General features: G+C 49.8%; 1 protein-coding gene across 4 annotated transcripts; it reads right to left on the reverse strand.

Moving 5' to 3' along the window:
• Window positions 1-3,627: 3,627 nt before the first annotated feature.
• Window positions 3,628-17,444, reverse strand: RAB3D (RAB3D, member RAS oncogene family). 4 transcript variants are annotated; one of them, XM_061150366.1, is made up of 6 exons: window positions 17,255-17,444; window positions 15,473-15,739; window positions 14,630-14,748; window positions 14,416-14,540; window positions 6,049-6,212; window positions 3,628-4,378 (listed from the first exon to the last, which is right to left on the reverse strand). In XM_061150366.1, exons 2-6 carry the CDS (start codon window positions 15,698-15,700, stop codon window positions 4,307-4,309), a joined length of 708 nt encoding a protein of 235 aa, XP_061006349.1. In that variant the 5' UTR covers window positions 15,701-15,739; window positions 17,255-17,444; the 3' UTR covers window positions 3,628-4,306. The 4 variants fall into 4 exon arrangements, with proteins under 4 accessions (XP_061006349.1, XP_061006350.1, XP_061006348.1 ...); XM_061150367.1 differs by lacking the exon at window positions 3,628-4,378 and adding an exon at window positions 4,562-4,843; XM_061150365.1 differs by lacking the exon at window positions 3,628-4,378 and having other exon boundaries at window positions 5,935-6,212.
• Window positions 17,445-17,831: the final 387 nt, after the last annotated feature.

Below are 17,831 nucleotides of genomic sequence, written 5' to 3' on the forward strand. Positions count from 1 at the left end.
TGCAGGAGATACGGGTTCGATCCCTGATCCGGGAAGATCCCACGTGCCACGAAGCAACTAAGCTCCCGTGCATCACAACTATTGAACCTGTGTTCTAGAGCCCAGGAACCAATCTATTGGACTGAAGCCCACAACTGCTGAACCACAACCACTATATATTTTAAAAAGGATTTCCTATGTTCTGTGGGGAAGGAAGATTGTAGCCAAGTCAAAGTGAAGTATGCGTACTCTGGGGACCTAATACTGGTGACAGGCATCTGAGGTGGGGGCGGTCTTGTGAGACGGAGCCCTTAAACTGTGGGGTCTGCACTGACTCTGAACCACAACGACTGAAGCCCACCTGCCAGGAAGCGTGTGCTCCACACCAAGGAGAGGTATCAGTGTGAGAAGCCTGTGCACGCAACCAGAGAGTAGCCCCCGCTCGCTGCAACTAGGGAAAACCAGGGCAGCAGCAAAGACCCAGCTCAGCCAAAAGTAAATCAACTTAAAAACTATTTAAAAATATAATTGACTTTGCTGTATGTTATATATGAAAATCATCAAGAGTAAATCCTGAGTTTGCATCACGAGGAAAAAGCGTTTTTTCCTATTTCTTTACCTTTGTATTTATATGAGATAACTTCCCTGACGGCTCAGACAGTAAAGAATCTGCCTGCAATGTGGGAGACCTGGGTTTGATCCCTGGATTGGGAAGATCCCCTGGAGAAGGGAATGGCAATCCACTCCATTGTAGACAGAAGCGATCCACTATAGACAGAGGCTCCAGTCCATGGAGTCTCAAAGAGTCAGACATGACTGAGCGACTAACACTTTGACTTTTTTGATGGATATTCACTAAACTTACTTGGCGATCATTTCATGATGTATGTAAGTCAAGTCATTATGTTATACACCTTAAATTTATATAGAGCTGTATATCAATAAATAGAAAGAAAAAACTTTTTTTTTTTTTTACAGTTTTTACTGTTTCTAATAGCAAACGTGTGGAGGTTTTCTATACCAAACAATTCTATGAGGTGCCTGCCCTACAGTTCAATTCAGTTCTGACACTACCTAAAGTCAGTGCAGATCCCACAGTTTAAGGGCTCAGTCTCACAAGACTGCCCCCACCTCAGATGCCTGTTACCAATATTAGGTACTCAAGGTATCCATACTTCACTTTGACGTGGCTACAATCTTCCCTCCCCACAGAACTCAGGAAATCCTTTAAAAAATATATATATTTTAATTTCACTGCATCAGTCTTAGCTTCAGCAAGCAGGACTTTTTATTGCCTTGTGCAAGCCAGATGGCATGTGAGATCTTACTTCCCCAACCAGGGATCAAACCCATGTCCCCAGCACTGGAAGGTGGATTCTCAACCACCATGACCAGGAAAGTCCCATGAAACTCTTCGGTTACTATTAATATTACCAAGCCTATAACTCAGAAGCGAGTGACAGCTGGTGATTAACGCAGTCTCCAGCCCCTTTCCTCTCTGGGGCTCCCTCCCAGGAACTGAAGGTGATGGTTGCTGTCATTGTTCACTCACTAAGTCGTGTCCAAACCTTTTCATGGACTGCAGCATGCCAGGCTTCCCTGTCCTTCTTTGTCTTCCAGAGTTTGCTCCAATTCATGTCCATTGAGTTCGTGATGCTATCTAACCATCTCCTCCTCTGCTGCCCCCTTCTCCTGCCCTCAGTTTTCCCCAGCATCAGGGTCTTTTCCCATAAGTCAGCTCTTCACATCAGGTGACTTCAGTTTCTGTCCTTCCAACGAATATTCAGGATCGATTTCCTTCAGGATTGGTTGGTTTGATCTCCTTGCAGTCCAAGGGACTCTAAGAGTCGTCTCTAGCACCACAATTTAAAAGTATCAGTTCTCTGGTGCTTAGCCTTTATGATCCAACTCTCACATTTGTACATGACTACTGGAAAAACCATACCTTTGACTATATGGACCTCTGTCAGCAAAGTGATGTTTCTCCTTTTTAATATGCTGTCTAATTTTATCATAGCTCTCCTTCCAAGGAGCAAGTGTCTTTTAATTTCATGGCTACAGTCACAGTCTGAGGTGATTTTGGAACCCGAGCAAAGAAAAATCTGTCACTTTTTCCCCTCTACTTGCCATAAGTGATGGTTCCAAATCTCTAATCATGGTTTGGTCTTTCTGGTGATCAGCCCTGTCCTGAAGCTACTTAGGGGCCCCAGCCTAGGCTGTCTTCTCATTAGTACACAAAGATGCTTATCACTCCAGAAATTCCAAGGGTTTTAGGAGCTCTGTGCCAAGAACCAGGCACGAAGACCTAATATTTCCTTTTTATTGTGTCAGACAGGAAAGAGTTGGGTGTGGAAGTAAAAAGTTTAAAAATTCCTGCCTTTGAGGTGCAGATATTATAGTGAAGGAGACATAAGTTAAGCAAGTAAATTATATAGTATTTTAGATTCTAGGGCCTGTAGGGAGTAGGACATGGGGAAAGGGACATCAGGAATTCTGGGGGAGGGACTTCCTTGTGATCCAGTGGCTAAGACTGTTCTCCCAATGCAGGGGGTTCAGATTCAACCCCTGGTCAGGGAACTAGATCCCACATGCTGCAACTAAGAGTTTTCATATTGCAACTAAAGGTCCTGCATGCTGCAACTAAGACCCAACACAGCCAAATAAATATTTTAAAAAAGAAAGAAATGCTGGGGGTGGGGGTGGGGGTGGGGGAGAGACTTTCCTGGCAGTCCAGTGGTCAAGATAAGATTTGTGCTTCCAGTACAGGGAGTTCAGGTTCAATTCCTGGTGTGGGAATTAAGATCCCACATGCTGCCTGGCATGGCCAGGCAAAAAATAAATAAATGCTTGGGGAGGGGTTGCAGTACTCACCAGGGGGGTGGGAGGGAGGTGGGTCAACAAGAAGGTGAGATTTGTGTAAAGATCTGAAAGAGAGGGTGAGTGAGGAAGCCGTGTGAATTCAGGCAGAGGGAACAGCCAGTGCAAAGGCCCTGGGGCAAGACTGTGCCTAAAGTGCTCAAACAACAACAGGAAGGGGCAGAGCAAGTTGGGGGCGGGGAGGGTGGCGAATGGGAAGAGTGACAGGGCAGGTGATAGGGAAGACAGTGAGCTGACAGGTCAGAGCATGCAGGGCCTTGTGGAACCTGAGGAGGACGTAGGGGTTTACTCTAAGTCAGGTGGGAGCAGTGGAGGCTTCCAACCAAAGGAAGGACAGGCTCTAACTCAGGTATTCACTGATGCCCTCTTGCCAATATGGGGAGGACAGAACTTCTTACTGGAATCAGTTGCATGCGTGGTCAGTCACTTCAGTAGTTTCCGACTCTGTAACCCTTCGGATTTGTAGCCCACCGGCCCGGGCTACATCCTCAGTCCATGGGATTCTCCAGGCAGGAGTACTGGAGTGGGTTGCCATGCCACCCTCCAGGGGATCTTCCTGACCCAGGAACTGAACCCCGGGTCTCTTGCATTATAGGCTTTACTGCTGAGCCACGAGGCATTGTCCTCCTTACCCTCTATACCAAGGTGGTGACCATGAGGTCCTGAGGCAGGAGATAGATGGGCCCCAGGGTGAAGAAGTTCTCCCCTGTGTACAGAAAGTCCATAATAGTGCTGACTAAAAAATTAATCACAAGCTGAAAGTAGAGAATGTTTTATTTGGTGGAAATGTTTAGGACTCCGAGCCCAGGAGACAGCATCTCAGTAGCCATGAGAAATGGTAGCAAGGAGGTGGGAGAGGGAGTCAGGCTGTAAAGAAGTTTGCAACAAAGGGGGCAGGCAATCTGAACATCAAAGATTATCGTTAAGGAAAACCAGTTAGCAAGTTAAGGAGTGTAGCACTCTTCTATGTGACCTTTACTTTCATGTATGGGAAGATGCAAGAGTTTGGGATTATTGAAATCATTTCTTTCATATGCATCTCAGCTACCTAGGGCCAGCATACTGCATTTTTACAGAGGTATTCTTCTCTCTCTTGAAGTCCTTTAGGGCCCCCCAGCTCACACCAGAGGGCTGTCTGTAATCACTGATGACTGTGACTAAGTTCCTCCTGTAGGGAGTACTTTCTGAATTCAGAAATTCACATTTGGAGGGCCGGAATCACAGATAGGCGTGATATTTCTTGCCCCACTGATATGACAAGAAACATTTTACTTCACAGTAGCAGAAACTCATAAAAGCAAGATGATGGAGGAGGCTGGGCCCTAGCCAGATAAGAGAGTAAAGACCACTTATTCCTCATTCTTGAAGTTAAGGAGAACCTGACTACACATGAGCAGAAAGGCTCCTTGGAGGTCAAAAGAGAGGGGGTGTCACCTTACAGTACATGATGTCAACCTGCCCACAGGCCTGTTTGCTGAAATCCATCTTGGCCAAGAGATGTACATGCACACTTGGGAGGAGCCTGAAAGTGAAGTGAAAGTGAAAGTTGTTCAATCATGTCCGACTCTTTGCAACCGCATGGACTATACAGTTCATGGAATTCTCCAGGCCAGAATACCGGAGTGGGGTAGCCCTTCCCTTCTTCAGGGAATCTTCCCAACCTAGGAATCGAACCAGGGTCTCTGCATTGCAGGCAGATTCTTTACCAGCTGAGGCACAGGGGAAGACCAAGAATACTGGAGTGGGTAGCCTATCCCTTCTCCAGTGGATCTTCCCAACCTAGGAATCGAACCAGGGTCTCTGCATTGAAGGTGGATTTTTTACTAACTGAGCTATCAGGGAAGCCCTGGGAGGAGCCTAAGATAAACCAAATCCGGGCTCAGAACCAGGCAAAGCAAGATGACTGACGAAAGTAAATCAGGAAGAAATGTACCGTAAAAGTGATTCAGACTACCACGAGGGCGTGACGCTGATCTCTCCCGTGTGTCTGATAGTAACAAAAGAGGATGATCAAATAGTTAGCTTGGGAAAAAAAAAAAAGTTAGCTTGGAAACCCCATTAATGAGATTAATGATCACTCAAGAAAGTAATGGGAAAAATCTGAAACAAGGTGGGCCTGCCTGACTTATATAGCAAAACAGGTTGCTTAGCATCAAAGTCAGATTGGCTTGCTTAATGATAAAAGCAAGCTAACTTGCTTAACAATAAAACCAAGCAACACAAAGATGGGGCATGCGCCAAAGCAATATAACAGTGGTGGCATGAGACCCACATCCTGCCCAGTGAGCTCATTGAGTTAGGAACCCCCAAAATATGCTATCTGGCCCCTAAGATGTATTCTTTGCACCATGCCCCCCAAAACAATAAAACAACAGTAGAAAATAAGACCTACGATCTGCCCAGTGGTGTCATCAAGTTAATGACTCCACAAACAGGCTCTGTGGACACAAAAAACTATCATTTATGGGAAGGTGACTTTTCAAAATGAAAGAACTTCATTGTACTGAGACCTGAAAATATTTTTCAAAAGTGCTGTGACGATCCTGGCTTGACCATATAGGGAGGGACAAGTAAACGGCCCTGCTCTGCCTGGGGGAAGAACTGATGATGGAAAACATGATGTCTCTCAAGAAAGACAAATAAGATTTTCTCCCCTTCCACTCTCTTCCTCTGACTATAAAAATGTAACTCAGTGAGTACCGGGGGCAGGCAAGCATTGCGCTGCCCACTTGCAAACCTTACAAGCGTCCCTTTCTAAGAAATCACTTTTTATCATCACTTTGCATGCATGCTAAGTCGATTCAGTCATGTCCAACTCTGCGACCCTAGGGACTGTAGCCTGCCATAGACTGTAGCCTCCTCTGTCCATGGGATTTTCCAAGCAAGAATACTGGGGTGGGTTGCCATGCCCTTCTTCAGGGGATATTCCCGAACCAGGGATCAAACCCAGGTCAGGGATCGAACCTGTGTCCCTTATGTCTCCCACATTGGCAGGCAGGTTCTTTACCACCAGCACCACCCTGGGAAGTGTACATCTATCACTTTGCCCCTCGCTGAATTCCCTTCTGTGCTGAGACATAAAGAACTGTGGTGTCAGAGTTCTTCAGAGCCCTGGAAACGACACCTAAGGGTTTCACATCTGTCCACCTGTGCTCTTTTTCCACCTAGTAAACACTTCACTTGTTTCACTACCTTCTGTCTTTGTGCAAATTCTTCTCTGCAAAGCAGAAGAGCCAGGGCCTTGTCACTGACCACTGGTCTAGTAGTTAGGATTTGTTGTTCTCGCTGTTGAGGTCCATCCTCAATCTCCAGCAAGGAAATGAAGCCCCGATTCAAGCCGCTGCAGGCTGAGACCACTAGAAAGTGACAAGAAAGTGTTAGCGGTTGTGTCCAACTCTTCACGACCCCATGGACTGTAGCCAGCCAGGCTCTTCTGTCCATGGAATTCTCCAGGCAAGAATACTGGAGTGGGTTGCCATTTTCTTCTCCAGGGGATCTTCCTGACCCAGGGATTAAACCCAGGTCTCCTGCACTGCAGGAAAATTCTTTACCATCTGAGCCACCATGGATGGCTGAGTCACCAGAGATGAGCCCAACTAGAGGCAGCCCCAGACATGAGCCTCCCTGTCCTAATTCAGGTTCTGCAGCATCACACATGGCCCTTGACCAACTCTCCACTTGGCTGTGATTCAACTGCCCTCTTCCTGGAAACTCCATTTCACTAACGGAAAGAAAAGAACCACAGCATCTGGGCATAACAACTTTAATTTTTTATTTTCTCGAGAAAAGTGCACATCTTTAAGATGAACATCCAAGAATGGCTTACACAAGGAGAACCACACCCAGAAATATAAACGATCCGGTCTAGAGCTCTCTCCTGGTGTGTTCTGGGATCATGGAGGAGAAGTCACTTATTGGAATTAGCACTTCAACACTGAGATCAAATTTCACCCCTTGTTTTGTTTTCAATGGAGTTGGGAGAGAAACACTTAAGAAAATGATCCCCGGAGAAGCCAAAGAGAGAAAAGCAAAACAAACATAGCCTTAAACCCCAAAAAGCAATCATAGCAATTTCCTGCTGACATTGGAAAGACAAGTTGAAAGCAAAAAATATGAAGGCACGGCGGGGATACAGGATACAGCCTCAAGTCACCTCCCCAGATCCCAGCCTCCCTGGCACTAGGAAGCTGTCTTCCCACAGCCTTTGGCTTAATTTTTGTTTGTAAACTCAACAAACCTCCATTCCCTCCCAGTGATCTTTGAGGACCTCAGTTTGTTTTCCAGACAGTCAGGAGTTAAACCTCCCCCCAAAACATCATAAGATAAAAACTTAACACCATTTTTAGACCAAACAAGAAAAATTCTCCTACATCATTCCCAGGCTTGAGAGAACCCTCAAGAGTGGCAGCTGTCTCAATGGTGACTTGGAGTTGAACTGCTGAAAAGTCTTGTGTAAACAGAAATCTAAGGCCAGGTCAGGTACAAGATGCAGCCAAAGCTGTCTTTTATCACACAGGCCATCACACAAGTCAGCTGGTCCCCTAGATAGTGACACTCTGACTGAACACTTTTTTTCTGGCGGTTTAAGGAAAATGGACAGGCAAAGGGAATCTTGACAGGCCATGGTGTGTCTTGAGAAGCCTTTTTCTAGCTGCTTTAATTTCTCTTTTATGTTAAAGCAACAAACATTTTAGACTCCCCTGCCCCAAACCTTCTGATAAGTCTCATGTGGTGTATTTCCAAGAACTTGTCCTTTTCATCGCAGTCTAGTTTGTTGGTGTACAAAAACATCCCCACTTTTGACGCTCTAAGGGCAGTCCCTGGTTTGGGGTGAACAGGGCCCTCTAGAAACAAGTTCAATCTCCAGCTTCTGTAAAGGTAGAATTATGCTAAACTTGACCCAGACCTTCCCCATTCCTAGTAGGAAGTAGCAGAGATCCTCAAGGCTACAGAAAATCATCTTGGCAGCAGGGGCTGGGAGACTGGACAAATCAGACACTTTGGCTGTCCTCACAGTGTCTCTCAAGTTCTGGGGTATCAGTGTTCCAGGGTAGAAAGAGGTACTGTGTCACCAGGGTTGGATTCAGGTGGGCAGGAAGCGCCACTGAGCTGATGGGGCCAGGAAGGTGTCAAAATGATCACCTCCCAGCAGGAGCCCCTGGTAGTTGGGGACACCCAACCTGGTGGGTTCCCCACTAGTGCCTCAATCAACCAGGGGGACTGGTTCTCTGCCCATCTGCCTTCAGCCTGCTACTCCCAAGCGGCATCTGGGCAATGTAAGTGGCAACAGCCGTTACCCAGCCCTGCCTTCCCTGCTGCCCCTCCAGCCAAACGCCAAAGCATTCTTTTCTGTGGCTCCTCCATTAGCAGAGAACATCATTAGACCCCAGAGATAACATGGCTCGGGAAGCCAGAGCTGAGTCTTCAAGGTTTTTCAAGTGGGAGGAGCCGATGTCTTCACATGGAGAGCAGCCAGGCAGTGCGGGCTACGCTGCAGGTATATTGCTCAATTTCCTTTTCGAGCAGGATATGGGATGTGGAAAGACCTTGCTTAAAACATTACCAGCCAAACAGGGCCCGTGGAAGGCAGGTCGGGACAGGAGAGCCTAAGCTTCTAACTCTGAATTAACTCCTGGTAAAAAGTCCTCAGCAGGAATGCATGATTCTGCCTGGCCCGGAGCAGCCCATAGTTTCCAGAATTCTATTCTGGATCGGGAATGCAGTGGGTCAACTGTAACAGTGGCAGGGTCGAGCAAATTCTGGGGAAGCTCAGAAGGCACTTCTGGGGTTCCTGAAGCCACTGGTGGGGGTAGGGAGCACTCTGGGAAAAGCCGCTATAATACTGCTTTCACAGGCAGAAGATCTGCAGGTCAGACGGGAGGGGTCTGGGAGATGCAAAACCACCACCCTGGTTCACAGGCAGACTGGGTGATCCTGAGAAAGGAGCTGCCTTCCACATCTCCAGGGATGAATTCTGAGATCCCTCCCACCAGCTCCCCACCCCCACCCCAACTGCACGAGTGAGAAGAACCATCCCTGGCCAGCATGTGAACTAAAAACAATGCCCAGCTCAGAAACAGATGCGGATAAGTGGTTCTAACCCAGAAGGCATGGCGGTTGCCCCTTCACCAGGCAGAGTGGGACGCGCCGTGTGCGTGCCCACCATCACCATGACAACGCCAGGAAGCAGCAAGTTCGTGCACGCCCCTACCCCAGACCTTGCCCGCAGTGCAGGGTCTGGAGCCTGAAACAGGGGCAGCTTGGGCAGGCTGGTGGCCATGGCCAGAGAACATGCCATGCGGGAGTGGGGGCGGCCGATGGGAAGCGGGGGGCGCCCTGAGCTTGGAAACAGCCCTTGTGGCTCAGGCCTCAGTTACAGTCTCTGCCGAGGCAGGAGGGGGTGGGGTGGGGGAGTCATCTCTAGCAGGGACAGCTGCTGGGCTGTGGGGCTGGGGTGTCCCCCAAGGCCGGGCCTTTCCCATTGCTGCCAGGGCTAGAGCTGGGTTCCAGGGACTCATTCATCTTCTCGCAGATGACGTCCACCAGGCGCTCAAAGACCTGCTTCACGTTGATGTTCTCCTTGGCGCTGGCCTCAAAGAACTCAAAACCTGGAGGAATATAAGATGGGAAGATCTAGGAATTCCCTGGCGGTCCAGTGGTTAAGACTCTGTGCTTCCACTGCAGGGGGCACAGGTTTGATCCCTGGTTTGGAAACTAATATCCTACATGTTGGGGGGAGGGGGGTTAAAAATAATAAATGGCTTATAAAAAAAAAGATAGGAAGATCTGTGAAACCCTGGGGGGTCAGAGCCTGGGCTATGGCATCACACGAACCTGGGTTCCAAGCCCAGTTCTGACCTTCGTGCAGCTGGGGGACCTTGACTGAGAGTCTTAGTCTTTCTAAGCCTCAGTTTGCTCTTCTGTAAAATGGGAACAACGATGCTGCTGATGCTGATAAAAACGTGTGACCGCAGCGCCTGCCTGGACTACCTTGCATCTCTCTTTGTTACAAGGCAGTGGTGGCAACAGTCTTACCCCTAGTTAAGTGGCACTCATCCTCTATCCAATTTCTGCTGCACAGGAAGGCATAGCCAGGGTGCCCACGAAGCCCGATATTTATGTGGACCTTTTAAGCACAGCCAAATATTTCACATGTTCTGGAACATAGGCTCCAGGACAAATAAAACAGGACTGGCTTCAGCCCAGGGGTACCCAGTTTGTAACCTCTGTCAGTCAGACAATGACAGGTTTTGCAGAGTTTTAGAGAGCATACAATGTACGCAGTTCCTGGCCTACAGCGTGCACTAAAACCAGTAATAATAATAACAGGCAGTGCTTACGCAATGCTTACTATGCGACAGGCACTTTTCTAAGAACTTTACGTAAATTAACTCATTTAAGGATGCTCTGTGCATGCGCAGTCACTCAGTCTGAGGTAGATACTTTTTGTGGGGGGAGCTGGGCCATGCAGCTTGTGGGATCCAAGTTTCCTGATCAGGGACTGGATCCATGCCCCCTACAGTGGAAGGGTGGAGCCCTAACCACCTGACTGCTAGGGAATGCCCTATGCTATTACAGCCCATTTTACAGATGGGAAAACTTGAGGCACACAGCAGGAAAGTCACTCATGTAAATTCATACAGATTAACACACTCAGGGTGCCTGGTTGAAATAATAATAAACATTTCTCCTGTACCACCTTGGGCCTCAGGAGGGAGGGCAGGCTGGCTGATTCCTTTTGGGGAGGGGGAGGGTGAAGCAGATTTGAATAGACTTTTAGCATCCCAGGGATCATCATAACTTTTTCTCTTAAAAAAAAAAAAAAATGTTTAGGAACTTCCCTGGTGGTCCAGTGGTTAAGAATCTGATTTCCAATGCAGGGGATGTAGGTTTGATCCCTGATTGGGGAACTAAGATCCCACATGCCTCGGGGCAACTAAGCCTGAGTGCTGGAACTACTGTACCCATGCTCTGCAACTAGAGAAGACCCAGCACTGCAACGAGACCCAACAAAGCATAAAAAAAAATGTTTATCCACTTAGCAAAAGGTGAGAGGTGGTACAAATGCTCTGGGGACCTGCCCAGAGTTCCTGGGCTACAAGAAGTGGCCCAGCAACCTGCAAATAAGGGTGCACACGACTGTCCTTCCTGCACCCTGCACCCTGGTTCAGGCTCCACCTGCTGGGAGCTATGGTCCCCAGTGTGTCCCCATCTGCCATCCCCAAGGTAGGCCAGAAATTCAGACAAATGTCCACTGTATTACACACAGCACAGGGTAAACAGGCCTCTATTCTAGCCCTTGTCATTATCATGCAGCACTATAAAAATATCACTGTAATTAGTAAATGTGTAATTATCCATCTATGTCTCCACTATTAGAACACCCGCACCAAGAGGGCAGGATGTCTATCTGCCTTGCCTACAACTACAGCCCAGGGCCCGGCACAGAGCAAGTGCTCAGAAGCTACTGACTGAATGACTGATCAGATGGATGGGTGGATGAGTGGGCAGAGGGATATATGGATGAATAATGTATATTTAGATGGATGTATGTACAGGTGGATGGATGGATGAATAAATGGGTAGATGGGAGGATGAATGGATGGATGTATAGATGAGTGTATAGATGGATGGATGGAGAGATGGATATATGGATGAGTGAATAGATAGATGTATAGATGGATGGATGAGTGGATGGATGAATAGATGAATAGATGCATGAATGGGTGGGTGACAGAGGCAGAGCACGAACACAGATCTCTATTCTGAGCCTGGTTATCATCAATGTCATCCCCACTGTCTTCCTAGGCAAATTTGGCATTTAATTAATTATGTCCATCTCTGCCTCAAATAATCTGAGTTTTTCTTCTTTTCTTAAGACTTAATTTTCGGCTGCCCCACACAACAGGATCTTAATTCCCCAACCAGGGAATTGAACCCACGCCTCCTGTAGTTGAAGTGCGGAGCCTTAACTATTGGACCACCAGTGAAGTCCCAGTTTGTTTTTTTTAAACACTTTTTTTCTTCTGATTATAAATATTCCTTGGAGAAACTACTGAAAAATATCAAGACAGCTAAAAATGTTGTATGTAATCTTATCACCCAGAAACAACTACTATTGATGTTTTGACATTTAGCTTTCCACTTTTAAAAAAAATACATAATTGTTGGGGTTCGGTTTGTAGTGGGTAGGAGTATGTGTGCACACATGTGTGGATTTTTTTCTTATAAAATTGGGGTCCAAATCCATCTCCCAATTTGTTGTCTGATATTTTAAATTTAATGGCAGAGCAGGAATCTGCCCCTCACCCCCAGGAACTAGATGTTTTCCACAAGAAGGTGTGGGCAGGGGACCTCCCTGGTGTTCCAGTGGTTAAGACTCTGTGTGGCCACGGCAGGGGGCAAGGGTTTAACCCCCCGTCAGGGAACTAAGATCCCCCATCCCGTGTGTTGCAGCCAACAACAACAAAAAAGGTATGGGCAGCATCCTCAAGTATTCCAGCCTATGGCAGGGCCCCAATGAGACCCAGGCTCAGGTTCCTAAAACACAGGGGACAGAGGAGCAGGTAAAATGGCAGCATGAAGGAGCAGAGTCAAACCCCAAACGGGAGACGTTCCACAGAACAAAGCCCTGGTTTCTCCAACAAATGATGGCAAGAAAAAAGAGGAAAAGAAAGATGGGACAGTTATGGTCCAGGGGTCTGCAAAGTTTCTCTGCAAAGGGTCAGACAGTGAATCTCAGGTTTTAGGTACAAACATCAACAACACTTCACAATCATGCTCGCTAACGCTTAGATGCAACCTACACGTATGCAGGATTCTGTTAGAACTGCTTCACGCGTCATAACTCATTGAACCCTCCTGACAACCTAACCAGGTGGGGCTGTTATTATATTATCTGCCTTTCACACATGAGGAAGTGCTGGCCCAGAGAGCTAAAGTCACCGGTGTGAGATCACAAAGCCATCAAGAAATAACCTGAGTTAATGTTCAATCAGGGCCAGGATTTGCTTATTTAATCTAACAGCCCTATGAGGTAGATGAGGTTTTTACCCGTTTCCTAGATGGAGCAATGGAAGCAGAGAGGGTAGGTGAGGTGCCCGAGGTCACACAGTTAGTGGGCTGCAGGAGGGGATTCTAGCTCCAGAGTCTCGGTCCGTAACGCGCCCTCCCTGCACAGTGGTTACATTCCCTCTGCACAGAAAGTGCTGGGGAGGGCCTAGAATACTCTAGGACAAGATTTTCTTTTAGCTTAAATTTTGAATCAATAGTGCATTCACCTGATTCACAAAGGTAGGCTGAAAAGTTCCCCTCCAACCCTGGTAGCATCCCAGGTCACCACGGTTACTAGATCCTTCTGCATCCTTCCAGAGTTCCTTTAAGCAAACATCAATATACATCCTTATTCTCACCCTTTTTAAACACTAATGCAGGGGTTGGCAAGCTGCAGGCCAGTTTCTGACTTGTTGCCTATTTTCTTTTTAAGTATTTATTTAAGTACTAAATTTAAGTATATTGGGCCTTCTTGGTGGCTCAGTGGTAAAGAATCTGCCTGCTAAGGCAGGAGACATGAGTTCGATCCCTGGGTCAGGAAGATCCTCTGTAGAAGGAAATGGCAACCCACTCCAGTATTCTTGCCCAGAAAATTCCATGGACAGAGGAGCCTGGGGGGCTTACAGTATGTGGGGTCACAGAGTCGGACATGGCTGACCGACTGGGCATGCATGTACATAGCTGATTTATCATATCATGTTATCCTGTTAGTTTCAGGTGCTGTTGCCTATTTGTGTAATTAAAGTTTTATTGGCAGACAGTCACACTCATTCATCGATGTATTATCCAAGGATGCTTTCAGGCACAGCTGAGCAGTTAGACCCCAGGACTGAAAATATTTCCTATTTGGCCTTTTAAGAAAATGTTGGCACGGGACTTCCCTGGCAGTCAAGTGGTTAGGGCCCCTCTCTTCCACTGCAGGGAGCATGGGTTCAATCCCTGGTTGGGGAACTAAGATCCCACAAGCTTCACTGTGTAGCCAAAAAAAGAAAATGTTTGCTGATCCCTGAACTAAAAGCAGCAGCCATACCTACTATTCTGCAGTTTGCTTTTTCCACTTACCCATATATCCACAGACTGCAGAACATAAAGAATGGCCCAATCCTTTTTCACAGCTGCATAGTATTCCCCCATGTGACTATATTTTTTGTGTAGCTGCTTCCCCCACTGTGAGAGACTTGGGAAGCTGCCAAGCTTTCCCTCCTACTAACTGTGCTGTAATTTGATACACCCGTCACTTCCCACATGGGTGCAGGTGTTTTTAGGATAAATTCCCAGAAATGGTTTTGCTGAGTTTGGGTTCCCAGGGCAGTGGGGCAGTAAAGGTTATCTGTGGGTAAATCCGCTGGAATTAAACGTAGCATCTGGTATACATGCAGGTATTTTTCTGGGCAGATCTTCAAAAGGCAAAGTATTGGTGACTGTGGTTGGACCTGGGACTCAAGCACAGGGATGGAGGTTTGGTTCTGGGCAGTCCAGGGCCTGTAGCCCAGGTCGGGCACTGACCAAGGTCGTCGGCGAGCCTCCGGCCTTCCTCGGTGGGCACGACACGCTCATCCTCCAGGTCACACTTGTTCCCCACGAGGATGACCTGAGCATTGTCCCAGGAGTAGGTCTTGATCTGCGTGGCCCTGTGGAGTTGGAGGGCTGTGTTAGGCCAGAGATTAGGGTCAGGGAGAGGGGGTGAAGGTCAGGGGGTCAGTGGTCAGCAAGCACTCACCAGTCCTGCACGGCAGCAAAGGACTCCTGGTTGGCAACGTCGTACATGAGCAGGAAGCCCATGGCTCCGCGGTAGTAGGCGGTGGTGATGGTGCGGTAGCGCTCCTGGCCTGCCGTGTCCTGGGCACACAGTGGGGTCAGGCATCTAGAAGCCACCCCATTCCCCACCCTACCTCTCCAGGTGGGCACCCCAGCCTCACAGCCCCAGTCTGATGACCAGGACATGGACCTGCCCTCACAGCCCCCGATTTAATGGGGAGAAATATGGGCCTGCTCTAGTCTGATGGAGGGAGTATGTACCCTGTCCTTGAGGGGTTCCCAGTCTGAGGGGTCGGTGGCCTCTCAAAGACTTATAAGCCCCCTCTGACCTCATCTCCAAGAACCAACTTCATGACCACAACCACCCACCTCGACCAGAGGGTACCACCTTGATGCAGACCGTCTGATGCTCATTACCATGACAATCATTACCAGCAGGTGCTTTTGGAGCATAAGCATGACTCTGAAGCAGCTCAGTGGGAGCCTCTGGGACTGTCCCAACAGGGTACCCAAACCTCTTACCCATTCGTCACCAGATCTTCTAATTCGGCTTGGCTTAGTACTGTCTCCCCCTCAGACTCTAGAGGGCAGGGTAAATCCCCCTCATCCTGATGAATTCACTTCATGGATAATGCCCCTGCTATTCTTCACACCTACCCCAAGCCCTCTCCCCGACTCTGGATCACTGTTTCTGACCCAGGACCCCTCCCTACAGCCCTACACCCTTGCCTGAGCTTCCCCGGAGGAACCCCAGCCCCTGTCTGGGCCGGCAGACCCATAGACAGCCGCCAGACAGCTGGCCCACCCAGATCTGCAGCTTGATCCTCTTGTCGTGGCGATAGACTGTCTTGACCTTGAAGTCGATGCCCACGGTGCTGACAAAGGCGGGCGTGAAGGAGTCGTCAGCGTATCGGAACAGGAAGGACGTCTTGCCCACGCTGCTGTTGCCGATGAGCAGCAGCTTGAACATGTAGTCGAAGTTCTGGTCCGCAGCATCTCGTTGGCCTGTCGGGGGGTCTCCAGCCGATGCCATCTTGGCAGGGAGCCTCCTGGGATGGGGAGAGCTGGAGCCCTGCAGGGAAAAAAACACCAGGAATGGCCCCAGTGTCTACACTGGTTGTTGTTTTAGTTGCTAAGTCGTATCCAACTCTGCGACTCCATGGACGGTAGCCTGCCAGGCTCCTCTGTCCATAGGATCTTCCAGGCGAGAATACCAGAGTGGGTTGCCATTTCTTCCTCCAAGGAATCTTCCCAACCCCAGGTCTCCTTCATCAGCAGGCAGTTTCTTTACCACAGAGCCACCTGGGAAGCCCATGTACCGGACCTGGGCTCAAATCCTGGCTCTGCCACTTGGAAGTCAAGTGATCCTGGATGCGTCACTTGCCCTTGTGGGGCCTCAGTGTCGCCTAGAAAATGGGGATGTTTGCCAAATGCAAGGGTCTGCTGAGGAACCAGAACCTTCGGAAGGTGCAAATGTGGACTTTGCCTCAGGGTGAGCAGCTGGCGTGGTCCAAGTGTGAGCTGGGGGGAGCTGGGGCTGTCAGCTGGATAGATTCCACACCCCCCTCCCACCACCCAGGGCCTGGGTGTTGACTTTGGCAGGTGTTAGCCACCTGCCCACCCCTACTCAGGCCAACTTTAAGTCCTTCCCTGACGCCCACGGGGAGGGGGCTTTCAGTGGATACACCCCAGGGTTTAATGCCCAGCTCTACCCCCAAATGGGTCCTGCCACCTTCTGTTTGTCAAAGGGGCTGGGCCCATCTGCCTCCCAGGAAGGCTGACTCACCCCAGCCCAGCGTCAGGCCACGGAGGCCAGAAAGATGGTCTTCCAATCCAAGGAAACCACCCACCCGAGCCACCACCCTGACCACCTGGATGGGCCTTTCCTGTCAACCTGTCCCCACAGATAAGGCTGCTTCATCTGGGGCCACGCACCCCCTAAGTCCCTGCAGAGGCCTATTTTCCTAGCTGTTACGGCTGCTCCCTGGGCCTCACAGGGAGGCCCCAGAAGGCCTGGGTGAATGGGGGGTAACCAGGAGAGGCACCCCTGGCAAAGCCATTTCTCAACTACCCCCTGGGGCTCTTATCCAGGTTAAAAAGGAGGACCCAGCCGGCCGCCTTTCCTGCCCAGCCCTCTGCCCCACCCCGTGTTCCGGGAGAACGAGTTTGAGGAGGGGAAGGGAAGAGGCAGGAAGGCTTTCCCCATGCTAGGCAGGGCGGCCAGGATGGGGCCCCAACTCCGCCCCACCCTCAGCCCACCTGTCAGCCGGTCCCACCTCTTATCTGACCATCTGGTGACTCTCCCTCAGGCCAGGCACGAGGTAAGGGACCCCAGAGGGCTCTGTCCTGACCCCCTGGTCACCTGATGTGGGGCGCCCCAGCCAGTGCTGGGGTGCTCCGAGCTTCCTCCCATCACCATATGGTCACATCTCTTGTCCCCACCTGGGCTGCCTGCCCCGCCCGCGCCCCATTAACGATCCCGATGAGCCCAGCTGGGTGGGGGCGAGGGAAGAGGCGTCCCCCGCCGCCTGCCTTTGTTCCCCAGGCCCCCGGCCCTCCCCCGCTAAGCCCCAATTCCCCCCGAGACCTGCTGGGACGCGGAGGCGCGGGCTGGAGTGCTCTCCCTCCGAGGGAGTCACTTCGCGTGGGGGGGGTACGCTGGTCGCGAGGGTTCTGCCTCCGAACTCTCTGCGACCTGGCCCTGGTTGCAACCCAGACCCTGCAGTCGCAGACGCCACCGCCGCCGCTGCCAGCAGCCACCCGGATCCCGCGCCGGCCCCGCCCCTAAGCGGGAGGAGGGGCCGCTCCTGGGGAAGGGCGGGGAGGGACCGGGGCGGGGCTTGTGGGGCCGGGCGGGGGCGGAGTGGGGCGGGGGAGGGGCTGGAAGTATCTCAAAGCGCGCAGCTGTCTGTTCCCTGCCAATAAACATTTCATTTCAACCAATCAGACGTGGAGTTCCTACATGTGCACCGCAGCTAAGAGCACGGACTCTGGAGCCAGGTTCGAATCTCAGCTCCACCAATTCCAGTCTTTGTCGCTTTGGACATGTTAACCTCCCCGGGTCTCATTTTCCCCATCCATCATGTGGTCGGTAGTTAAAGAGGGTCCCCACTTCACAGGGTTGGGTAAGAGTTCTGATATGAGTTTGTTGTTTGTAAAGTGCA

The sequence above is a fragment of the Dama dama genome, chromosome 9, assembly GCF_033118175.1.
Source record: "Dama dama isolate Ldn47 chromosome 9, ASM3311817v1, whole genome shotgun sequence".
Taxonomy (NCBI): domain Eukaryota; kingdom Metazoa; phylum Chordata; class Mammalia; order Artiodactyla; family Cervidae; genus Dama; species Dama dama.